The 25,986-nt window shown below is 40.7% G+C and overlaps 1 protein-coding gene across 4 annotated transcripts; it reads right to left on the reverse strand.

The window, feature by feature from the left end:
* Positions 1 to 1,089: 1,089 nt before the first annotated feature.
* PTGR2 (prostaglandin reductase 2) lies at positions 1,090 to 15,703 on the reverse strand. Of its 4 annotated transcripts, none has more exons than XM_070416903.1 (10): positions 15,633 to 15,703; positions 14,493 to 14,577; positions 13,270 to 13,388; positions 10,667 to 10,858; positions 8,906 to 9,076; positions 6,416 to 6,625; positions 5,494 to 5,615; positions 4,590 to 4,677; positions 3,774 to 3,813; positions 1,090 to 1,257 (listed from the first exon to the last, which is right to left on the reverse strand). In XM_070416903.1, exons 2-10 carry the CDS (start codon positions 14,527 to 14,529, stop codon positions 1,172 to 1,174), a joined length of 1,065 nt encoding a protein of 354 aa, XP_070273004.1. In that variant the 5' UTR covers positions 14,530 to 14,577; positions 15,633 to 15,703; the 3' UTR covers positions 1,090 to 1,171. The 4 variants fall into 4 exon arrangements, with proteins under 4 accessions (XP_070273004.1, XP_070272994.1, XP_070272985.1 ...); XM_070416893.1 differs by lacking the exon at positions 15,633 to 15,703 and adding an exon at positions 15,452 to 15,579; XM_070416884.1 differs by lacking the exon at positions 15,633 to 15,703 and adding an exon at positions 15,385 to 15,579.
* Between the last annotated feature and the right edge of the window lie 10,283 nt (positions 15,704 to 25,986).

The following is a 25,986-nucleotide window of genomic DNA, read 5'->3' on the forward strand; positions in this document are numbered from 1 at the left end:
ACCATCCAAGTCAAGTCTTCATCCATCACCATTTATCACCCCCTATAGTCTCCTCCACCTCCCCGCATCCCGGCAAACTCTAATTTAGAGTTACATTTGTAGGTCTTGAACATTCATGTTTACAATCATTTGTTAATCTGCCCACTCAGTCCTAATATTTTCTGAAGCTGTCTTTGTTGTCTCAATCCTTTTAAAAAATATTTTTATTGATTTTTAGAGAGAGAGGAAGGAGGAAGAGACAGAAACGTCAATGATGAGAGAGAATCATCAATTGGCTGCCTCCTACACACCCCCTATTGGGAATGGTGCCTGCAAACCAGGCATGTGCCCTAATCAGAAATCAAACCCGCAACCTCTTGGTTCCGGGATCGATGCTCAACCACTGAGCTACACCAGCCAGGCTGTCTCAATCTTGTTAATCACCTAAAACTCCAAGTAATGTTTATATCTATTTGCCCTGGAAATCTTGACAACTATTTGACAGTATGTGCCTGCTAACCTAAAATAAACATATGCTTTTATCAATAAATATTTGAGTTACTATACAGTAAATTATTTGGCAAATAGATCATCTTCTGTAGCAAATGTAGTCTCTCCAACAACCTAATCAACCTCTACTTATCTTCTCAAACTAGTCCCAACACAGAGCTCTGAATGCCCCCAAACTCCAGACAAACACCCTGCCATTAAGTCCCTTTTCCATGTACAATATAGAAAGGCCATCCCAATTTTCTTCTTATGCCAAGTTTCAGTTCAAGAATTATGTAAAACTTTCCCAGTTCTATAAACATTTACTAAATGCCTTCTCAACCATTCCATTTTCAATAAAAGTTACTAATTCTGAAAAGCTGTTTTGTATGATCCATTAATAGTTGTATCAAATCTCCAGTGATTTCAGTATATCTGATAAAAATATCATATGTAATAGTTTTAGGAAAAGAAAGAAAAATAGATCATTTTGACTTCAACCTATTGTTGTATATAATACGTTGGATATAGAGTACATATATAATATTGAAGATATAGGAAAGAATTATTTTGCAACTAAGAAAATAATCACCTATTAGTACATTTAAACCAAAAGCTATCTGTACTCTCAGGTGTTTTTTAATGTGGCTTGAAAGTCTTTGTGCAAAATGGAAAGAAATTTGTATTTCCTTGATGAAGATGTTTATAGAGACTGCAAAGAGGTTTCTTCTGAAATGCAAACTATTTGCTTTCCAATATTACCTCCTGTCATCATGGACTGGAATGCAGCTAGAAAGAAAAAAAAACTAAGTTATCTCAAAACATAAATGTCACTATCATACATATCTTTTGGTAGGTCAAACACAAGTAATTTGAAAAATTACTTCAATGATTTTAATATTAAGTATAGAAGAAAATTGTCATCAAAAGAAACTTCACATATACACTGGCAAAGTTACAGGGTAAACTAACCCAATCAGCATCTTAAAAATTGGATTTACCCGCCAGGCTGGTGTGGCTCAGTGGTTGAGTGTAGACCTATGAACCAGGAGGTCATGGTTCAGTTCACGGTCAGGGCACATGCCTGGGTTTCGGGCTCAATCCCCAATGTGGTGCGTGCAGGAGGCAGCCAGTCAATTGATACTCTCTCATCATTGATGTTTCTATCTCTCCCTCCCTTTCTCTTCCTCTCTGAAATAAAAATATATTTTAAAAAATTTTTTTACCCAAACTAGAAATGTTTAATTGGTGTCTATATCGACACTCATGGCTTACAGTCTGAAAACTAGAGGCAAGTAAGTTTGAAGGTAAAATATCAGCAAAACAAATCCTATATAATACAAGGCTAATATGCAAATCTACCAAACGGCGGAATGACCAGTTGCTATGCCGTGAACTGACCATCAGGAGGCAGACGCTCAACACAGGAGCTGCCCCCTGGTGGTCAGTGCACTCCTACAGGGGGAGCGCTGCTCAGCCAGAAGCCGGGCTCACAGCTGGTGAGCACAGCTGTGGTGGTAGGTAGGAGCCTCTCCCCGCTCTGCAGCTACGCTAAGGAATGTCCAACTGACAGCGGGGAGCAGGCCTAAGCCATCAGTCAGACATCCCCTGAGGGCTCCTAGTCCAGGAGGATGCAGGCTGGGCTGAGGGACCCCTCCCCCCCAGTGCACAAATTTCATGCACCAGGCCTCTAGTTTCTATATAACAGTTAAAATGTCAGAAATCTAATCACAAAGTTTTACTAAGTGAAATACACATTATGCCAGGAAAATAAGTGAAATTATATTTCTGTTTGGTAAACTTAGTAACCAAATACATTTAATTTTTTTCTGAGAAAGAAAAAAAGTTATTTGATTAATCCCTTTTATTTTTAAAAAATGTTTTTATTGATTTCCCTACTGGGATTTGAGCCCACAACCTGTGACCTCCCCATTCATAGGTCGACACCCAACCACTGAGCCACACTGGCCGAGCTAATCCTTTCTATTTAAAACAAACAAAAGAGCCCTAACCGGTTTGGCTCAGTGGATAGAGCATCGGCCTGCGGACTGAAGGGTCCCGGGTTCGATTCCGGTCAAGGGCATGTACCTTGGTTGCGGGCACATCCCCAGGAGGGGGTGTGCAAGAGGCAGCTGATCGATGTTTCTCTCTCATCGATGTTTCTAACTCTCTATCCCTCTCCCTTCCTCTCTGTAAAAAAATCAATAAAATATAAAAAAATAATAATAATAAATAAATAAATAAATAAATAAAACAAAAGAACCAGCAGTGGGTTGAGCATTGACCTATGAAACAGGAGGTCATATTTCGATTCTGGTCAGGGGATATGCCCGGGTTGTGGGCTCGATCCCCAGTGCAGGAGGTAGCTGATCAGTGATTCTCTCTCATCATTGATGTTTCCATCTCTCTCTCCCTCTCCCTTCCTGTTGGGGTCCAGCCCCATTAGGCCCAGGGGTTCCCAAAGGTGTGGACGGAGTCAGCGAAAAGGGAAGGACACGGAGGCAGCGTTCAGTTGATCAGCATACTAGCCAGGTTCTCTCGCCAGGTTCTCTCACCAGGTTCTCCAGCCAGGTTCTCCAGGTTCTCTCGCCAGGTGTTCTAGCCAGGTTCTCTCTTTATTGTCCTGTTACATCTGTATTTATACCATTTGATCCTATAAGTATGTCTCTATAATCACATCATGGTATGTTTTGGGTCCTCCCTTGACCTACATTTCCTTGTTTCATGTCCACAGTTTCTTATCTGACCTTTGCCAAAAATCCCATCTCCATCTAGTTCTGTTGATTTTAATCCTATCCATTCTATTCCAAAGGTTAGGGCATTTGTTATCTCCATTCCAAGGTCTACTCTACTGTTCTGTTAAGCTACAAGGAAGTAACTGAAGGAGATTATCCTAAGAAAAGATTATGTAGCTTAAGCCTGGCACTTAGTTAAGGGGTTTTACTGATTTATTCCCTTCCTTAGTCCTGTTAATCCCTAACTCCAGGGAAAAATCCCCACCTGGGGAAACAACCTTTCTCGGAGAGGTGACCTTGGTTAAAACACATAGGGCTAAGAAGGGGAGCAAACATATTAAGAACAGTATGCCATATATGCCAGGTCCCTTGAAACATATGCTGTGCAGATGTTTCTTCCTTGCAGTGACTGTGTCAAGCAGCAAGGATGGACCGGCTTCCGGCACCTTCCTCTCTGAAATCAATAAAAATATTTTTTAAAAGAAAAAAACACCAGAGAAATAGAAGCAAAAGAAAAAAGGTATTATTTGTGCTGAGCACATATATATAATAAATCTACATTCATCTTACCTCCCATGTTTTCTAATCCATTTGTCATAGTTTCTTTAATCTGTAAATCAAAATAGCTATACTTAGTATTCTTTAGACTTCAATGTTTCTACTTAATAGTTTTCATGTTTGCAAAAGACAGCAATACTGTTTAGCACTTTCTGTCTAAAAATAGATAGTCTTAATTTCATGTAGGTAACCCAAAAAGGTTTCCTATCAATTAACTTTTTAAAATAAAATCCTATTTTCCCATTGTCTAATCTTCCACTGGTAACAGCACAAGCTGTATACCCTCTTTTCCAAAAGTACATAAGCACACACACATAAACTTTGCCTATCATTTGCAGGTTTTAAGAACATGCTAGGTCGGGGTCTCTGGACCCCAGATTAATAACTCCTGATTTTAAAGCAAAAAGAAGAGATATATCAGAATGTCCTGGGAGGGCAGGAGAGACATATGGTAGTGGAGAGGTGGGGGTACTAGGCAGTGCTTATAAGATTTTTGAGAAAGCACAGCTTCTAACACATTGTAGAATTCCATATTAATATTTGTTAAATTAATGAGTATTAAAATTTAGGAAGAAAAATCTATTGATCTTACAACATAATCTAAGAAAAGTATAAGGTTAATAAAATTTCAGGTAAAGGGAATAATAAAAAAGGGCTTCTCAACCAGGAGGTTATATTGTCTGGGAGGCAAAGTTAATTTATAATATCCAGTACACTTCCCTTTTGTAGGAATTTTTATTATGAAACTAGTACATTGCTATAATAAATTCAAAAGCATGTCAAATAGCAGGAAGAATGCTATTGATAAAGAATAGAAGCAAATTCTACCTTTAGCTTTCCTTCTTTAAACCACTGACTCAGCTGTAGAATACCAGACTCAAATTTGTCCTTATAATTTAACACCATAAATCTTTCTCTGTATTGGGAAAGAAGAGAATAATGATCAGAGACCAGTGGGGGAATAAAAGAGTCCAAAGTGAAATCATTCCAGATCTCTATTATGTGTTAATGTGTCAAACATTAGGACTTAGTCACAGAGTCTGGCCAGATACAGTTTTAGGTGTAGAGACAGGGTAAGTGCAGTGGAGTTCTATTGTTTTGTCTACCCAGCATTTATGACCCCGTTGGTAATAGCTCTATGATTTTACTTTGTGGGTAACATCCTTTCCCTACCCTCTGTGACCAAAGCCAAGCCAGTATGAGCCATAAAGTATCAGCGTTGGGACTTGATAAAACTGCGAGAAGAAAGCTGTCCTCTTTTTGCTTGGATTGCTAACCTGGTAAAATGTAAGACTAGAGATAACAGCCATCCTCCTGCTGCTGCAAGAGGAGAGCCTGGGAGGGAGCACAGCCCAGAGGTGGAGAAAAACAGTCGTGATGCCACTATACAAAGCCTGTATCCAGCCAGGGCTCAGCCAGTACTGTACTAATATTGGACTTCTCAATGCATGAGCCAATAAATTTCCTTTGTACTTAAGCCAATATGATTGAGTTTCTATTACTTGCAAAAAAAAAAAGACTTGCAAAAGATTTATAGAACAGATGCAATTTTTTAAAAGTTTTCTGCCAAAGAGCTAATTAACTAAAACCTAAGTACTGAATCAACTTAAAATATATATTTTCAAGTTTTATTTATAAGAAAAAATTATACATGGAGAACAATGCATTTCACATACACCTGTGATCTTTAAACCCCTTGAATCCGGTAAAAACAGGAAAAGATAGAACACACCTTGTAATGTTTCTTTCTTTCTGAATTGCCTCTACATCAGGAGGTAGTGGAGGAGGATAAGGCACATCTTTGTTGTACTGAGAAATTTGACCACACAGGATGATGTGACTGTTTTTATTCATCTGTTCAGATAAAATAGGTGATTATACCCTAAGATATATGCCTTTCCCATATATGACTTTATGGCTGTCTCAAAGAAAGCCTCCTTGACCACTGAATTTAATCCTTTAGTGCCAATTAATATATTTCATTTTAAAGATTTACCCAGTATATGTATTTAAGAGTTTTAATAGGCTAGAAAATAAGTCCACTTCCAAGGAATTAGAGGTAAATGAGAATTTGGTAATCAGCAAAAGAATTACATTAATTGTTGCTGTCGTTGTTGTTGCTACTTTTAATAGTAGTAGTAGCAGAGTATTTCTTTGTATTTAAATAATTTAACCTCAATTGCAAATAATTTTACCTATATTAAAGGACAATGCAGTGTTAATAGCTGATGTTCACATTTTATAACATTGTCAATAAAAATAGGTAAATCCCTAATGAAAATCCATTCCCTACCCAAAGTCAGGGGCCATGGCTGAGTTGGTTCATGGTGAATTAGGAGTCAGAACTTCACCATTTGAACGATACAACTGTACTTTTCACAAAAATTAACTGCAGGTGAAAAATATAATAATGCTAGCAAAGGACTGAAACTGACGTTCATAGTGCAAATCTGTAAGTAAGTGGAAGTAGATATATCAGCAAGCTCTTCTGTTTCACTTAAGTACAGTTGATCACTTGATCATCATTAGTTTCTTTTTCCCAATAAACCCAACAATCTTATACAGTTTTTTCTATCTCTTAGTATCAGATAAAAATATATCACATCAGATAAAATATAGCATTCAAATTTATAAGAAACAAATCAACAAACTACCTGACTTATCACTGTATTACTTATGTCACCGCCAACATTGTCAAAGTAAACATCCACACCAGCTGGGCATAGTTTCCGGAGCTGTTCTGCTACATTCTCTTTTTTATAATTAATTGCAGCATCAAAGCCCAGTTCTGAGGTCAAAAGGAGGCACTTCTCATGTGTTCCACAAATTCCCACCACTCGGGAACAGCCCATCAAGTGACCAATCTAGGGGGGAAATTTTTGAAAATTAAACAACTTTCTATGTCATATTTACATTTTAAAATGTGAAAGCATACAAGATATTATAAGTATATGAGAGTGTTCACCACAATTTAGGTTAGATTACAGGGCTTTCAGCTAAAAGTAATTTGAAATCAAAAGAAAAGAAAACAGATATAATGCCATTCTTAAAAACATTAAGATTGAATAAAATTAGACTTAGTTTGAATGCTAAAATTCCAGAATTTAAAGCTAATTTCATGAAAAGAATAGTCAGATCCCAAACATCACTAACTTGCAATTTAATATTTTTCAGTGGGATGGATCTTGAGCATATAGCATTATGTTAAGTGAAATAAGTCAGATAGAAAAGTGAAGAATGTGATTTCACTCATGTGGGATATATCCCACTCATGTGGGATATAAAGCAAAAAGCAACAAATGAACAAACAGAAAATTCATAGACACAACAGAATGGTGGTTACTAGAAGGAAAAGAAGGTAAGGGGAGGACAAGGAGGGTAAAGGGGGTCAAGTATATGGTGACAGAAGGAGACTAGACCAGGTGGTGAGTGCACAAGAGAGTACACAGATGTCATATAATAAAGTTGTACACCTGAAATTTATATGTTATTAAACAATGTCACTCCGATAAATTAAATTTTTTTAAAGTTTTAAAATATTTTTCAGGCCTGTGAGTAAAATCACTACTAAGATAAAATATTTTATTTCAGAGGTTTCATACTATAAAGGCTATTATTCATAAAAACAATCTTATATAATAAACAGCTAATATACAAATGGTTGTCACACCCTCACGGCATCATGCGTCTGTTGGCTCAGACGCTCAACACTGTACTTTTCAGAGGAATGGGGACCAGCCAGGCACAAATGAGCTCATGAGAGAGGAATGGGACCAGCCAGGCTGCGGCCCAGGAGAGGGACAAGCCACCTGCCCTTCGGTCCTGGGTGCCAGCACCTGCGGCCCAGGAGAAGCCGCCTGCCCAGGGTCCCCTGTAGCTGTGACTGGTCCAGGCGAATCCGGCCCGGGTCCTGGGTGCCTGTGGCTGGCCAGAGAAGGGAATCCTGGGTCCTGGGTGCGGGGCGAGGCAGAGGCAGTTAGGGGCAATCAGGCAGGCAGAGGTGGTTAGGGGCAATCAGCCAGGCAGGCAGAGGGGTTAGGAGCCAGCAGTCCTGGATTGTGCGAGGCAGTCGGACATCCCCTGAGGTATCCCAGATTGGAGAGGGTGCAGGCTGGGCTGAGGGACTCCCTCCCCCGCCCATGTATGAATTTCATGCACCAGACCTCTAGTGCATTTTATAAAATTCTATCATAATATTTACTGTATTTGAAGACTTTTTTTATACAATATGTGTTTTTTTGTTAATCCTCACCCGAGGATATTTTTTCCATTGATTTTAGAGAGAGAGGAAAGGAGGAGAGACGGAGACAGAGAGAAACATCAGAAGCATCAATGTACGAGAGACACATCAATTGGTTGCCTCCTGCACTGGCCAGGGATTGAGTCTGCAACTGAGGTATATGCCCTTAACCAGAATAGAACACACAAACCTTCAGTCTGCAGGCTGAAATTCTAACCACTGAGCAAAACTGGCTAGGGTGAGTTTGTTTTTTATTTTTAGTTCATGAATTCCACATAGGTACTTTGATTTTCTTCCTTGGATCGTTCTAGCATTTCCTGTGTCTATTTTTGGTTAACAGAGAACAAGATACAAAAATCTACAACATTTTTCATATTATTATAAAGACAGTCTAAGCAGGTAATAATATCATTTCTACCAGAACTGTGCAAAATAATCATAAATTTGTTCAATTTTATATTTTAAATGATCCTATATAATAAAAGGATAATATGCAAATTGACCAAATGGCAGAACGACCGGTCACTATGATGCACACTGACCACCAGGGGGCAGACGCTCAACACAGGAGCTGCTCCCTAGCAGTCAGTGGGCTCCCAAAGGGGTAGCGCAACTCAGCCAGAAGCCAGGCTCACAGCTGGTGAGTGCAGCGGTGGTGGCAGGAGTCTCTCCCACCTCTGCAGCAGCGCTAAGGATGTCAGACTGACGGCTTAGGCCCGCTCCCCATGGGCTCCAGAACTGCAAAAGAGTGTAGGCTAGGCTGAGGGACCTCCCCCATTCCAGTGCACGAATGTCATGCACCAGGCCTCTAGTATATATATATATATATATATATATATATGTGTCCAGAGATTCAACTATGACTACGTTTTTAGAAAATCAAATGATTCTCAGAAATTATTACCTGCCCAGCCAAGGATCCACAAGCGCCAGCAGCCCCACTAACAACCATTGTCTGATTAGATCCAGGAGTTATATGACCTTTTTCCTGTATTCCAATCAAGGAAGTTAAACCAGGCATACCAATAGCTCCAAGAAAATATGAAATATGTCCATTCACGAGTTGCGGGTCTACCTAAAATGAAATATATATCTTTTATTTGTATTTATTTATTTTGTCTAAATATATATCTTTTAAAAAGAAAACTAGGAATCCCAGTTTTAAGTCAACAAGGTAGGAACAACCTGTTATAGGCTGAATCATGTATTCCTGTGGACACAAAAAGGGTGTCTACAGAAAGTAACCTCCCAGGGTGATCTGATCATAAATTCCTAACAGGGCAGGTCTTGGTGGGTAGCCACTCCCCAGGCATATAACTTCTTTAGTAAAAGGTTTAGTTTTGCCTTAAGCAAGCCTATCTTAGGTTACCATTCTTGTTAACTATCCTGTAATCCAGTTGCTTCCTTGCTTTCTCCCTCCTTCATGTAATCTTACTTATGTTTTCTTAATTTCAAAATGTATAAAAGAACATGTAAAACTCATTCTCCAGAATATCTAAGATCTTGCTTCCCAGCAATTGTCATCAGTTTGGCTCAAATACATTTTTAAAAATATATTTTTATTGATTTTAGAGAGGAAGGGAGAGGAAGATAGAAACAGAAACATCAATGATGAGAGAGAAACCTTGATCGGCTGCCTCCTGCACACCCCCCACTGTACATCTGCAACCTGGACATGTGCCCTGACCGGGAATTGAACCATGACCCCCTGGTTCATAGGTTGATGCTCAACCACTGAGCCACGCCAGCCAGGCTCAAATAAATTCTTATAAAAATTTTCTAGTCCCAGCCACGTGGCTCTGTGGTTGAGCATTGACCTTTGAACCAGGAGGTCACGGTTCGATTCCTGGGCAGGGCACATGCCCGGGTCCCAGGCTCAATCCCCAGTGTGGGGTGTGCAGCTGATCAATGATTCTCTCTCATGTTTCTCTCCTTCTCCTTTCCTCTCTAAATCAATAAAAATATTTTTTTTTAAAAATTCTCTACTGATTTGGACATTTCTTACATCGGCACTCCTAAAATTCATATGTTGAATACCTAACCCTTAATGTGACTACACAGGGGTGACAAAGGTAGGTTTACAGTTTTAAGTATGCAAAACACAGAGTTTATTCTTGTATTATTATTTTTTAATTATTGTGCTATTTTCCATACTCATAAGTATAAACCTACTTTTGCCCCACCCTGTACATGAAGCTGCCAGTTTTTGCAGGTCAAAACAGAAAAATATTGGAAATTTCACATGGTTCAACCTAACAGAAACCAAACTCAAGATTTCTAACACAAGATGGAATTTCAAGCCCAAACCAAAGGAATTTCTTAAGTGTCAATTTCTCAGGAAACTTTAAAGCATACGACTAAAAGGGGCCTTTGGTTCTTAGTATAAAATATTTTTTGATGCTTATAGTTCAGGTTTTATTTTATATCTGTAAAATTTGAGAAATAAATTAAATATGGAAAACACCACCACTCACTGATAATCTAAGAACTTTCATATATAGTTACAGCCAATAGTGGAAAAGGAACAAAGGCTTTCCACATTTTTGCAGATATCTAAAAGAAAATGTATGCTCCCCACCTCCCCACCCCCTTATCAAACAACTGAAGACCAAAGGTACAAAATAAGGATTACAGTGGAGAAAAATACTTTTATATTATACATCACCTTTTCTAAGCTATTTCCATCCAGAATAGCCTTGGTTTGCCAGGGCCAGTAGAAAGAAGTCACAAACTCGCCTTTAGTAAAATTTGTGTGTTTGCTTTCTTCTATAATCCCAATACCTCCTCCGTCAACCACTTGAGACAACTGCCAAGGTGCTAAATAATCAGACCCAGAGTCTTCATTCATTTTACAGCGCTAAAAAAGAAAACACTGATTAGCATAATTCTGTCTAATAATACTGAACCAGTTTACTAATTTATCTAGTGACCTAAGGAAAGGTATATAAGTAACGTTAAGTACAGTGTTAATCAAACAAATAAAATTTATCTTAATTTCTATCTTCCTTTCAGTTTTTTATTCTGGAAAAAAATTGTATCCTCTCCCTAACAAGTAAAGAAGTACAATTCAAAAGAAATTTAAGTATATTCTAAAGTGATGATAGTTCCACAATTTTGTGAATAGACTAAAAATCATGAATTGTACATTTAAATGTGTGAACTGTATGATATGTGTATTATATTTCAATAAAGCTGTTAAAATTTTTAAACAATTACTTGAATACATTTAAGTAATGTTACAGACATTATACTAACAAAATTAATTCAAACTACTATGCCAGTGGTTTCAATGGATTTTGGCAAATTAAGTATACTTACATGTTGATGACAATATTATGAAACTGTCTACTTTTTATAGAAAACAAATTAGTATCACATAGACCAGTGGTTCTCAACCTTCCTAATGCCGCGACCCTTTAATACAGTTTCTCATGTTGTGGTGATCCCCAACCATAAAATTATTTTCGTTGCTACTTCATAACTGTAGTTTTGCTACTGTTGTAAATCGTAATGTAAATATCTGATATGCAGGATGTATTTTCATTGTTACAAATTGAAAATAATTAAAGCATAGTGATTAATCACCAAAACAATATGTAATTATATATGTGTTTTCCGATGGTCTTAGGCGACCCCTGTGAAAGGGTCGTTCGACCCCCAAAGGGGTTTTGACCCACAGGTTGAGAACTGCTGATATAGACCATAATGGTACTCATTTCTTTTGGCCTAGCAATTCCATTTCCCCAATGGAAATAACACATACAACAATGAAACTGTTTTTTATTTTTATTGATTTCAGAGTGGGAGGGAGAGGGAAGGAGACGGAGGGAGAGATAGAAACATCAATGATTAGAGTGAATCATTGATCTGCTGCTTCCTGCATGCCCCCTATGAGGGATCAAGCTCGAAACCCAGACATGTGCTCTGACTGGGAATTGAACTGTTACCTCCAAGTTCATAGGTCAACACTCAACCACTGAGCAACACCGGCCGGGCAAAACTATTTTTATACAGTTGTTTATCACCATCCCTTCTGAATTCCTCTTCCTAATTTCTAATACTCCCTATTCCCAAAACATTTTTAAGCTTTCCCCAACTGTTCAATTTCCCACAATAAAACAATGATAGGGAAAACCAGACCAAGCACTACATCATACCCCTAACCTCAGGTGGATGTTCTCTTTATTCAGCCAAGAAAAAGTGCCACAATGACACCACAGCCTCCCATGAAACTATGCTAAAGACATCCTGGAAATTAGTGAAGGCTCTCTTCTTCTCTGTGGCTCACTCTTGCCTCTCTCATGAAGCCAAGAATTGGAGGCCTACAGTGTGGTCCAGGAGATGGAAAAGATGGAAACACTGCTTGATTAAGGGTGGTCTAGTTCAGTCAGAAAAGACCAAAGAGGAATTGAAGCAGAAGCTTCTATAGGTACATGCTACACTTCTGCTTCTGTGTCCCTCCCATGAATTTTTGGAAAGCAAGTGCAGCAGCCATTGGATATTGGCCAGACCAAGGACCTGACTCAAACAAGGCTAAGAGAAAAACAGAACCACCAATGAAATGATATTTCCACTAGTTTTTCATATAAAGATATGTATATAAAGTCACTTAAATATGAAATCAAAATAGTATATACACATTAAATATAACGATGTAAAATACTGTACACACATGGTGATTGAAATTAGTTGTGATTTTGGAATGATATAAAATTGCAATGATTTAATGTTCACTAGATTCCTTTTTTTTTCATTTAAAGTTGTTTATGTTCTTTTTTTTTTATAGAACAATGTCTAGTGAAGGCAAGTGATTAATTATAATTCCCAAGTGGAGTGACACACCGTCCCATGCTGGGCCACCTGGGGAAAGAAGTGAGTTCCCTCCTTCCTTCCTTTAATTAATACTTAATAAGCACCATGCTAGTCCCTGGAGATGGAGTGATAAATAAGATCTTATAAACTGGATAAATTTGAGAGAATTTCCAATCCTAATTTACTATCTTCAAGCTTTACTTACTACTGGGAAGTAGTCTGGACACTTGGAAGAAACTGATAACCACCATGTGCTACTATAATGGAAATCTTCCTTCTATAACATTCCTTAATAACACTAGTGAATAAAAACAAAGGCAATCTGTAATTCACAGGTATCAAAATATAATTGCTCAAATATTCGTTAATCATGAGGATTGCTCAATAAAATTTAGATGCAGCATTAAAAAATATAAAAGTAAAATTTTCACCAAGTCACAAAATCCTGATTCTTACCATGTAAGGATCCACAGAAAGGTAAAGAGTTCTGACTTGTACTTGTCCTTCATTGATATGATCTGGTAAATTTACTTCTTCTACTCGGAAATTTTCTGCCACTGGATTACCATTTTTCCCTAAAATATTAGGTAAAAATGTAAAGTAAAAAACTCATTGTCCTATATAATTATTTACTATTCTTTAAAAGGTCACTCTAGGTTCCAGAGCACTGTCTTTTAACTTGGGCATGAATAAATCTATATTATTTTGTAATTTCTCTGTAACTCAATATAAATTCTTCAAGTAGTTTTACTTGCTCTTCATTTTCTCCAAAAAGATTCTTTGGAATATTGCTGTCAACTTTAAGATTTCTTTTTTGAGATGACTACAGGTAAATCACCTTATTTGTTTTAACATTTAGGAAGATTTCAAAAATGAGAAATCATAGCCAGCTTTTTTAAATACTAGAAGCCCGGTGCACGACATTCGTGTACTGGAGGGGGGAGAGGGGTCCCTCAGCCTGGCCTGCACCCACTCACAGTCCGAGACCCCTCTGGGGATGTCTGACTGGGGACATCCGCTGAGGGGTCCTTAGCGCTGCTGTGGAGGCGGGAGAGGGCTCCTGCCACCGCTGCTGCACTCACCAACTACAAGCCCAGCTCTGGCTGAGCTGCACTCCCCCTGTGGGAGCGCACTGACCATGAGGGGGCAGCTCCTGTGTTGAGTGTCTGCCCTCTGGTGGTCAGTGCATGTCACTGCAACCGGTCGTTCTGCGGTTTGGTTGATTTGCATATTAGCCTTTTATTACATAGGATTATGAAAAGGCAACAAAAGCAAGGCAGCATGAGCCCAAACCTCTCAGGTTACTTCCATACCTGTTTCTATGACTCAGGTTGTGAGATCAGCACAGACATAAGTCAGTGCTGTTCACATCAAAAGAAAAGCAAATTTTAAGAACCAATGATACATACTATAAATAAAAAACAAAAGCCACATATTTGTAATATAATCTTTTAAATAATAATTCTGAAATACCTTATTTTTTCAACAAATGGCCTTGATATCACTTGAGAAACTGAAAAGTACATTGTTTAAAGAATTTATTCTAATATCTCTGCTACTATTAATATCTTCCTACCTCAGTTTACCACATTGACATCATATGGATACTTTTGTTCCTCCATTTGCATTAATAATTATCAAAGACCATAACTTTTCATTCATCACAGATAAATACATACCAGGTCGGGAATTCAGTACCACTCTTTGTACAATCATCACCTTGTTTGCACAGGGATCTCACGGGATTTCTTTATAAAGTAATTCCTATTGATAGAAAACATTTTAAATCACAAGGAAGTTTGAAAATATTAAACAATTTAAAAATAAGAAAGCACATTTGTGGGGAGAAGACAAATCATATTTAGGATCCAGAAAAGATATAGTTCCCTGTCAGAGTTTGCCTCCTAAAACAAATATATGAAGAACAAGTTTGTTGAAGACTGAATGGATAGAATGTTTTTGGCCTCATAATGCAAACACATTCATCTTCATACCATCATTAGTAAGCCTCCTACTGAGGCTTGATTAAAAGGAAACAGCAAGGCCCTGGCCGGTTTGGCTCAGTGCATAGAGCGAGACGGCCTGCGGACTCAAGGGTCCCGGGTTCGATTCCAGTCAAGGGCATGTACCTTGGTTGCGGGCACATCTCCAGTAGGGGGTGTGCGGGAGGCAGCTGATTGATGTTTCTCTCTCATCGATGTTTCTAGCTCTCTATCCCTCTCCCTCTCCTCTCTGTAAAAAATCAATAGTATATTAAAATAAAATGAAACAGCACGACATATTCCTCCAGAGCTGGCCAGGTAATCCTTTGAGTCTTCTTGTTTCCTCCTTCCTCCTACAAGACCCTTCCCTTCTCAGGGACCTCGCCTTCCTCTTGGGCTCCCACTACCCATCACTCATGGAAACTACCCATCGGCATCCGCAGCCCAGAATTTCAAGCTGACTTCCCAGACCGTAAGCACCAGGAGGACAGGGATTTGTATCCGTTGGTCAATGATTTATGTCCAACCCTTATGCCTGGCACCTGGTAGATACTCAAAAAAATGTGTTAAATAAACATCTTGGAGGCACCTTGGACACAAGTATGTCCCATCCTGAGGTTGCATACTCCCCACAATTGTTTTTTAAAAAGACTTGCTTCTGCCTCTCCAGCATTCTTTATTCTAAGTCCTCGGTATAACGCCAGTAGCTCCAGGAGGAAGCCTCGAGGCCACCCTGGCCCCCGGATCTTCCCGCACCCCGATGGCCCGACCCAACGGCAGGACCCCCGGTCCCAGCGGCCGCGACAGACCGGCAGGCCGCCTCCGCTCCGCACTCACCCCACCGAGCTCCGGAGGAAATATCGCGTGGTTTGCGGCGCGAGAGGGGCTGGCTGCGCGACTTCACCGCTCCGACCGCAGTACGCAGGCGCTCGGCTAGACCTTTGCTCCAGGTCCTCCCAGGGAGGTGAGAGGCGGGGGAGGTGCGGAGCAAGGACAGTCACGAGTCCAGGCAGAGTGTATTAATAAATTAGCCGGACTGGCCGCCCCTACTACCTGTCCACAAAGAGCAAATCGTGAGTTCACTTACTCGTTTGATGGATTCCTCCCTGAGCCTTGGACTGGAAAATTGCAGTGAGAGAGGGGCCGTCAAGCCCAGCTCTCATGTTGTGGATGGAGAAACAGGTTCCCAGACCTGATATGATTGGACCACCCACCTTTCAGCCGGGGGGCGGGGGGGGGGGGGGGGTGCCGTGATTAAACCCGGCTCTGTAAGACTGCTGGCCCCGGGCCCTTTCCCATTGCTTTAAAGCAAGGCTGCCTTTTCTTTCTCAAAGAATCCCAAATTCCTCAAAGATGGATTGCCCAGTGTGGGAGACTTCTCAGTTTCATTAATTATTAATTGTTTCCTTTTGTGCTCAAGTGAGTTGAGCAAGGCTTATTCCCAGGACAGCTTTGGAACCCCAGGGAACCTAAAACAGACTACCCTGATTAGGCAGGTGTAAAGAATTGCTTTTTACATTGCATTCATGTCAGAGCTAATAGTGCAGCACAAATTGTGGTATTCAGTAGCTGAAAAATAACTGGAATGGTGAGCAAGGGGGTAAGAATCATTAAACAAGTTGAAGCTCTTAGTAGCTTCACCTCTGAAATTTTTACTTCTTTGAGAAAATTTCAGGAAAGAAGTAGGATTATACTACTTTGCAAGTTCCTCTAGGCCAGATCTTATTTCTTTTATCAGTCTTGTACAAGTAGATCTTCAGTACCTTTTGTTGCAATAACTTGAGCCAACTGATGAAAAAGAAATGCTCAGACTAAAAGTAACAGAGGAAAATAAAGGTAGTCTAAAATTTTGTTTTAGAACTTGATCTTAAAAGAAACAATCTTTCAAAGTAGAACAGAAACTGCAATATTAAATTGGTTTTGACTCTTGATTCTAGGGCCTGAGAACTCCTTGTATCAAGTGTGATTTTTCTTCCCAGAATGAATTCCCATTCCAAAAAAAAGCGAAAAAATGAGCATCATGCGGTATTTGTGACTTCAGGAGAGGAGAGAAACTTACCCAGAACTACCTAGCTAACCTCTCTCAAATTCCTAAACCTCAGAAGAAACTGTGTGAGATAATAATTTGTTGTTTTAAGCTGCTAAATTTTGGGGTAGCTGATTATGCAGTAATAAATAGCTAATATGCACACTAAAGAAGAATTAGTGTTCCTTGGAGAAATAATCTGATTCCAGATGAGCCTGGAACATCTATTTTTGCTGGAAATTAAGGAAATTTTCAAAAAAATGATGAGGCATATCACAGGGACACAAAAGCCAGCTTGAAGAGGATCCTACTAGCTAACTCTGGAACAACTTGAACACCAAAATAATTATGATAATGATTTATAAACATTTAAAGAATGTTTATACCATGAATATATACCAATAATAGCAGGTAGAATGGAGGGTTTTTGCTTACAGTTGAACAATGTGGGTTTGAACTGTGTAGGTCAGGGGTGGGCAACCTTTTTGTGAATGCGTGCCAAAACCAGCAAAATCTCTGACTTAAAATTCTTCTGCATGCCAACCCTAATTTTTTGAGAACATGTTACGCCTACTTGATATCTCTTAAGGTGTACGTATGTGAAGAACCTGGAAAAAATAATAAAATTCATTCAAGCAACAAAAACACAGTATACGATGATGAAAAATACATTTATTTTTTAATGTATACATGTACACTGATAGTCCGACAGAAAACTTTATGACTCCATTTGATATTATCAGTGGGACTTTTGCTGCTGCATCACTGATGACAGAGATTTTACATCAGGTTTATATTTCGTGACCTTCAGAGATATGCGCGAGCTTCTACTTTTATCCGTCAGGCTACTCCTATTATGACACTTAACAAAATTCATCACTGAGAACAAAGATTCACAAGCGTATGTGGATGAAAACATGGAGAGTAACGCTGTTGCAAAGTTTTTTAAACAGAAAATTTTCTGGAATGGCATTCCAAGTCCTCAATAGTTCGTTTTTGACACTTCTCTCTAGTACTCCTGTCTCTAATCGCTTTTTTCAATGTTTTCCAAGTCAACTCTAAGGTCAATAAATTTCTGCTTCCAAATTGAGCTACTCTGAAATTCAATCAACTGCATTTCAAAGTCAGCCATGTCTATCCATGAAAACATTTGTAAGTTTAGTTCCTCTAGTTTCATGCTGTCTGGAAACCTCATGAATTTTGCTGTCTCTTCCAGTTCTCTGAATTTCACAAATCTTGAGAAGAACTGCTTAATAGTTGACTCGATGATGTTTAAAAACAGCTTTTGAAGGCTTTCACAGTCTGTTCTGTCATCTTTTAGGAGGTCTTTGATGTGCCTCTTGAGGTTTGGGAAATATCTAAATCTCTCACCATCCACATCCCTCTTAAAGACTTCCAGTTTCTTTTCAAAAGCCTTTATGTAACTAGAGATCGAACCTGCAACCTTGGCATATCAGGATGATGCTCTAACCAACTAAGCTGCCTGGCCAGAGCTGGATGTTTCTTATATTATTCTATAAACTTTCTATATTTATAAAATATCTCATGGTTGAAAAAAAAATTAAATACCAGCTATATTGTTTTAAGGAGGACAAAAGAGTTACATGTCGCCCTAGCTGGTTTGGCTCAATGGGTAGAGCGTTGGCCTGCAGACTGAAGGGTCCCAGGTTCGATTCCAGCCAAGGGCACATGCCTGGACTGTGGGCTTGATCCCCAGTAAGGGGTGTGCAGGAGGCAGCTGATCAGTGATTCTCTCTCATCATTGATGTTTCTATCTCTCCCTCTCCCTTCCTCTCTAAGGTCAATAAAATATATTTTTTTAAAAAAGGGGGGGGGGTGGTTACATATCAAAGAAAAGGATCAGGTTGTCTTTTGAAGCACACAAGCATCTATGAAGAACTGAGATTTTTATTCCACTCTATGGTCTTATCTAAGGAACTCCGAGACTTTGTATGGTTAATGTGCTTTGTATGGTTTTTGTTAAAAACCCTTTATTTTTCTTAAACTTTTTCAGAGAAAAACTAAGACTTCACACAGTGAATCATTGTGTTGGAAGACAAGTTGAGGAATCTATTAGTGTCAACAGAAATTGTGAAAGACTTTAAAGTGGGTACTAAAGGTTACTGGGTGTCCAGTCTAGCAGATTAAGTGTGCTTTCACTGACTTTGAGCTGTTTTACAACTCTGTGTGTTGCAAAAAACCTGATAGTAGGCTCTAGCCAGTTTGGCTCAGTGGACAGAGTGTCGGCCTGAGGACTGAGGGATCCTGGGTTCAATTCCGGTCAAGGGCACGTGCCCAGGTTGCGGGCTCAATCCCTAGTAGGGGGTGTGCAGGAGGCAGCCAATCAATGATTCTCTCTCATTGATGTTTCTATCTCTCTCTCCCTCTCCCTTCCTCTCTGAAATCAATAAAAATATAAAAAAACAAAAACCTGACAGTAGTACAAATGATTCTTGTCCATAGAAATACAAAGGCAAATTGTTCTTGGAGTACAATTGATCTCTCTTCCCCTCACCCAAGAAACCAGTGTAGTGTCTGTTAATCAAATGAATTGCAGCACTGTTAATTGTCTATATATGTTTCTGCTTCTTTGGAGTATCTTTTGAATCAGTTGTAATATCTTACTAGTTCCACCTTCATTAATGAGTTAAATAAAATATTGGACACATGCTAAGTTTGTATTTGTATAAGTCATAACTTTACTTTAAAAAATAATTAGCCTTTAATAGAAGGGAAGAGTGCATGTTCATCTCATTTCTGCCAAGCCACACATATTGCACAATACAGGAGGCGGCTCCTCCCTGGCTGTAGACCTGGCCCCTTGGGACTATTTAGTTCTATTATTTCTCTCCTGCTCTTTTCTTCTTGCTCCTCCATGTTAAATACTTTTTTATAAATCTATTTTTAAACCTTGGTTCCTGAACAACTGGAAAGATAACTAAACAAGTAATATATAATGTTTTATCTGTGATTAAGGCCATCTCTACATGCACTACATGATATAAAAAATTGAAGTACTTAGGATGTTTAAATCAAACCCATTTTCCAGCTTCTCATCTCCAACCTCCCTTCTCCCAAACACCATATTTGCCTTAACATTGTACACACACTATATTTACTTGTCAAATTAATAAACAAATGAGTAGATGCCTTTGTGTGCTTAACACCATAGTAAGTGCTAGTAATATATCATACGTAAGCGAGAGTCCCTGACCCAGGGAAGTTTGTAATCCAGTTGGGAAGACAGGGAAGTAACAGTATATGGAGGATATAATAAATACCAAAAACAGTGAGATTGGCAATAAATGCTTCATTCATTGATCCATTGAGCAAATAATTATTAATTGTCCATTACATGCAAGCATTGTGGTATACAATGGTGAACAAGATCAGCACAGACCCTCCCTTCACCAAGCTTAGTCTAGAAGGGACTGGGATAAATAATCAGGTAGTTATAATACTGCATTGCTAGGGCTACAAGAAGGGAACCGTAATTAAGATTTAGAAAGAATTTGTAATCCTCATAATATGAGCCCATACCATTACCATGGCCCATTTCATTTAATCTTGATGTTTTCTTGACTAGATTGGTTTTATATTTTGACATGAATTAGTATGCAGTGCTATTGTTAAATAGAGTGTTGAATTTCACTCCCCAGAAAGTTTTCTCCTTCAGTAATGGAAAAACAAAGCATATGTTATTGCAGTAATGACACCCTCACTTCTGATCTTGTCATTTCACAAGAATCTTAAAACAGGAGTTCAGCTTAGAGAAGAGACCTTCAGAGGAAAGGCATGTGCCATAGGAACAACCTGAAAAGCTATTGTTTGCATTTCACTTTTTCCTTTTCTGTTCCCACATTCAATCTGTGAAAAGCCAGAAAAAGATGAGTCTCAGCATCATATAGCCTCAAACACTTCTTTTAAATAGTTCTTGTTTCTTCCCCAGCTGCTCCACCAGTCCTGTGAGACTTCTCTCGTGGACCCTCGGGTACTCCAGAGAGGACTTCCTAACACTTGGCCCCAGCTACTCCTGGCCTTCTTGGCCACTGAAGAAATAATGGGCAAGAGCTTGTGGTTTAAGAGCTGCCAATCCAGCTCTGGCCGGGTGGCTCAGTTGGTTGAAGCATCGTCCCATACACCAAAGGGTTGCAGGTTTGATCACCAGTTGGAGTGAGTAAGGGAGGTAGCCGATCAATGTTTCTTTCTCACATCAATGTTTCTCCCTCTCCCTTCCTCTCTCTAAAAAATCAGTAAACATATCCTAATTTTTTAGGATTAAAAATTTAAATTTAAAAAAAGCTGCTAATCCACACCTCAGGATGCCTTCTCATCAGAACCAGACTCAGTGGAATGCAATCAACACCCTGTCTCAGTGTTTATTATGGCAAGAGATCGTTTCATAAAAAGGTGTAGAGATGTAGAGATGATATGAAGTGAAAATAGACTAAGATTGTATTTGTTACCACCCGGGTATCTCTCTCTTCAGAATGATGCCTGTAATTCTTCACAAGGAGAAAAGTAACTGGGACCAGGAGATGCTCACCCATGTGCACGTTAACAGCACATGTCACATGAGCAGCACACTCTCGGGCTTTTAACCAGTTATCCGTTCACTACTGTAGTCATTGCCCATTTTTTCCTGATATCACCAATCAACGCTGTTATAAACATACCTCCTTTAGTTGATTTCACCATTTCATCAATCTGGACACAAATTGCAATAATATCTTCTGACAGCACACCATCGATGTGCCGGGGTGTGTGAGAGAAGGGGGACTAGGGAAGATTGGGGGGAGGGTATGTATAATTAACTGAGGAATGAAAATAAACTGAAAGGGGTATCAAGTGCAGCTAGTCTAAAACACGATGTGCAACCAAATCCTTGGCAACGGCGTGGAATGACTCTCAGGGAGAACATTCACTTACCAAACTATTTTCAGAAACTGGTTGGGAAGGATTGCTCAGCAGCAGACTGCTGAACATCACCATGAGAAACAGTTGAATGACAGACACATAGCAAAAGCGGATAGATGAACCTAGATAAATAAAGGTATAAGCATTTTTGTGTTAGAAGTCATACTGTTTTGAGTAATTTATTAAGAATTTTATACTTAAGGCTCAGCCAGAAGAAACTCTTATTAAGTAACTCTAGGTGACAGACACTTCAATAGGTGATGTAGTCATCCAACATTCTTCCCTATGCTCTGTGGTGCATGCAGTGCTGCAGTTGCTGAGCTCCCCATCTTAGATGTCTGTGCACACACACTGTCTCCACATACCAGGTACAGTATGTATGTGCATAGAACACATTACCTCTGACTGTAAAGAATAGCATAAGGCCCAGCTCATGCATGTGGGCACCACTGAAACACCTGGAAGCTTGCTGCTTGCTTCCTCGAGGCCTCCCAGGGCCAACTTTAATTCTACAGTTTTGCTTTAGACCCAAAGAGCTGCTTAGACTTGTCTGAAATCCAGCTGCTTTGGTGTTTCCCAGGGATCAGCCTGTGTGGGTCAGGTATCCAGATGGCCATGCTTATGAGATCCATTGGGATGTTTTTTCCCCTTTAATTCATCGTTTTCTCTATGCCTCTGTCACTCATAATCTGCAAGTGTGTTTCATTTAGCAGATCTTGACTCTGTCAGGCCCTGAGTTGTGACTGACGGGGTGGCTGTATTTTCTCTGCTGGGCGAATATAAACCAAAGGGACCAGCAGTTCTCGTGGGGTGGTCACTAAGGCAGGAAGGCTTCCAGGCCCACAGAAACCAGGGATAGTGCTACCGGCAACAAGGTGCACTGTTCCCTCAACAGCATGTGTCTCAGCCCCACAGGGCGTCCAGCGGTCTATGGCTTGGAGGCCTCACGCTGGTGCCACTCTCTCCCCAGCACATTGCCTCAGCACAACCGGGAGAAGGGGAGGAAGCATCCTGGGCAGGGGGCAAGGCAGAGAGGGTGGTGACAGCAGAGAGGATGGTGACAGCCCAGGGAATGCTGACTTCCGGCTGCAGTGGCCATGACCACTTCGTGTCTTCCTCCAGACACAGAAGAAGCACCATCACAGCCCCAGTTGCATGGATAGTATTTTGAAAGATTAACTTTTGTTTTTTCCCCTCCCTCTATATTCTCTTTCCCATTATGTTTTATTGCCTTAGAAACGCTGGCCGGGTGGCTCAGTTGGTTGGAGCATTGTCCCATGCACCGAAGAGTCACAGGTTTGATCCCCAGTTAGGGCACATACCCAGGTTTTGGGCTTGATTCAAGGTCGGGAGGCAACTGATCCATGTTTCTCTATCTCTCTATCTCTCTCTCTCTCTCCAATAGAAACATATCCTTGAGTGAGGATTTTTAAAAAAAGTATATGAAAGGGCAGATGGCAGTCTTTTGTTCCTTGATTAGCAAATCCTTCAGTGAATGTAGGTTTGTGTCTGAAGTAGAAGAAAGAGTAAAGGAAAAGGTGCTGGAGTTTTACAGCGGGACGGTTAAGAAAGTTGAAGGGAACAGATTCCCTTCCTGGCAGGGCTTCAGGGAGGTGGCAAAACCCCACAGAGGAAAGGCGTGGAGGGCCCCAGCCTTGAAAACAAGCTCATGTCCCCCAAGTGGGGCATGGAAACAAAAGTGCCTCCAGGTCTGGAGGGACTCCTGGGAGAGGCATGATGTCGTCTCAGTGTTAACGTTCAACATGACCCGGTGACAGCAGGGCACCTCCCACTTGGAACTGGGTAAGACGGTGGACTCTTCACCTGACCCCAAGGTGGGGAACCCCCAGAACGAACATTTTGGAAGTTGAACATTTTGCCTGTCTGTGGGGATGGGAGACTCAGGCAGGAACTCAATTGATACGGAAAACAAAGCCAGTACTGTTCTGCGCGCCAGACTTTGTGGACTGAGAATTGAACTGTCTGTACATTGATGGGGTGAGCTGTGGAGCTGAGGCTCCGTTTTCCAGCCTCCTCCCTATGTGGAACACCTTAGGCTCGGCCACAAGAGAAAAATCGCGTGAGATTCGGAAGGCAGAAGTGAGGCGGCAGCCTTGGTGCTCCGGAGGTTGACTCAGGACCTTGGGTGTCTCTGTGCTCACACGTCACTGCTGACTTCCTGGCTCACCTCACTGCTGCAGGCAGAGCCGCCGCTGGGCCCCCAGCTCCTCCGGTTCCCACTGTACTTCCTTGTTTCCTGAGATGATTCCCAATGTAAACGACTTGCACTCAAATTGTTATTTTATTCTTGGCTTCTGAGGAAACCTACACGGAACCCCAGGGAACAATGGACTGAATCTGATCAGGCTCAATGTGAAGATCTGCTCTAAGGGTTCAGAAACCATCTACAGGAGAGACAATGTCTAATCGCTGGTCCAGTGTGGGCACCACCAGAGCAGCTGCAGGTCTCAGAGCTGGAGCCGGTTTCTGGTTGTGCCTGTGAGAAGTTGAGGGGGTCCCAGGAGTCCCAGGTTTTTGGTAAATTTACATCCTGCACAGCCACACCAGGAGAAAACGAGTTATTTGTGTATAGCATGCCGCTGGTGCAAAGAGAAGCCCATGAGTATGACCCAGATATATCTGAGCCCCCATTTCCTGCCTTAGGGTGTGCTCTCTGGTCGAAAGAAACTCACGTCTGACTCCAGACAACCTTGAAAGTAACAAAGCCTTTCCTACATCTCTCTCACAGTCCTCAGCTGAGGAAAGAGTTACATTATCCGACACACAGCACGTTCTTCAGCCCCCAGATTGCACCCTTTCTGCAGGTGCTTCAGTCTTTAGTTCTCCGGCACCTCCAGCCCGCAGGGGGCTGTCTCACACTACCCCCCACCTCCCAGTCTGCACACGTGGTTTCCATGTCACACAAACCAAGAGTTGTGCTCAAGAGATTGGGGTTAGAGAAGGGCTCAAGGTAGTGGGGAGGGAAGACCGACTGATTTTATTTCAAAATTGTATTGTCCCTGTTGCATGTCAATTTTAATTCTTAAAGTTTCTCCTCAATTCGGGATCCACCACACCCTTCTCACCAGAGTCAGGCCGCCTTGCAGAGAAAATTAGGGTAGAATAACAGTACTCAGTTACCGCTCACTTCAGCTGGAAGACAGTCCCTAGTTTTTACATCAGTATTACAGGGAGGGTTGCTAACGGCTTCCAAGCCCATCAGTAACCTTCTTAATGTTGGCTTCAAATGCTGATGCAGGTAGCATGGCCCATTGCCCCTTGGCAAGATGTGAGTTTCTCTTTCTGCCCTGGCACAGTCAAGTGCCCAGTTCTCAGGTAGCACCTACCATTGTCCACACACTGAAATCCAGGCCAGGACAAAGGGCTTCAGAAACTGGCTGACCTCCAAATCCTTTCTCATTCCACTCTTTTCTGCGCTGATGTATAAAGTGAAAGTCAATGCGGTGAGACAGAGCAAACTCTATTTTCTCTGCTAATGGAAGAGAGTAGGAGAGAAGAAAACACAAAACAGGCTCTATCTGCACAGGGCTCACGTCGTCCCTCTCATGGGGGCTCGCTTACCTCTGGGCAGCTTGCCTCCGGAGGGGACAGCAGGGCTGCCGGGGCTGTGGGGCCAGGAACTCCAAGATGCACGAGAAAGGCAGCCCTGGAAGGCTGAGCCAGTTCCAAGGCCCCCAAGGGGTAAGCAAAGGAATTCAGGGCAGCAAACCCTTGCTACCTCCGTGCCATCCATCTAGCAAAACCCAGGCAACATGCCATGGAATGGGAAAAGATATTTTCAACTTGCAAAGCCCTGATATCCAAAATAAATACATATTGCAATAAATCAATAAGAAAGGCAACAACCCAAGGGGAGGGGAGGAATGGGCAAAAGACTTGAAAAGGCATTTCACAGAAGACAAAAACAAAACATTAAAAAGATGCTCAACATTAATTACTAGAATAATGCAACTTAAAACAAGAATGAGATACCTTTACACATCTTACAAAAGAAGTAAATATTTAAAAATCTGACAATATCAGCTGATAGTGACGATGCAAAGCAATGGGAACTGCTGGTGAGAGAACAAATTGGTTCAACGGAAAACTATTTGGCAGCTGAATATCCACAGATGCTATGCACAGAGCCTTCCGGCACCTGCCTCAAACCTGACCACTTCTCTTCCAGGTCTCCTAGAGCCTGGTCTGGGTTTGCTATAACACATAAATTAGACCTCTGAAACCTAT

Source organism: Myotis yumanensis, unplaced genomic scaffold, assembly GCF_028538775.1.
Source record: "Myotis yumanensis isolate MYYU_CA2020_CCGP unplaced genomic scaffold, mMyoYum1.0.hap1 SCAF_1, whole genome shotgun sequence".
NCBI lineage: Eukaryota > Metazoa > Chordata > Mammalia > Chiroptera > Vespertilionidae > Myotis > Myotis yumanensis.

Bases quoted from the DNA above. Each gene is read 5' to 3' on its own strand.
- PTGR2 (XM_070416903.1), bottom strand. From the start codon at position 14,529: ATGATTGTACAAAGAGTGGTACTGAATTCCCGACCTG. The intron at 9,077-10,666 runs GTGATGTATAAT...ATTTCATTTTAG, and splicing joins ATGGAAATAGCTTAGAAAAG to GTAGACCCGCAACTCGTGAA. The intron at 6,626-8,905 runs GTAATAATTTCT...TTTCCCCCCTAG, and splicing joins GTGGATCCTTGGCTGGGCAG to ATTGGTCACTTGATGGGCTG.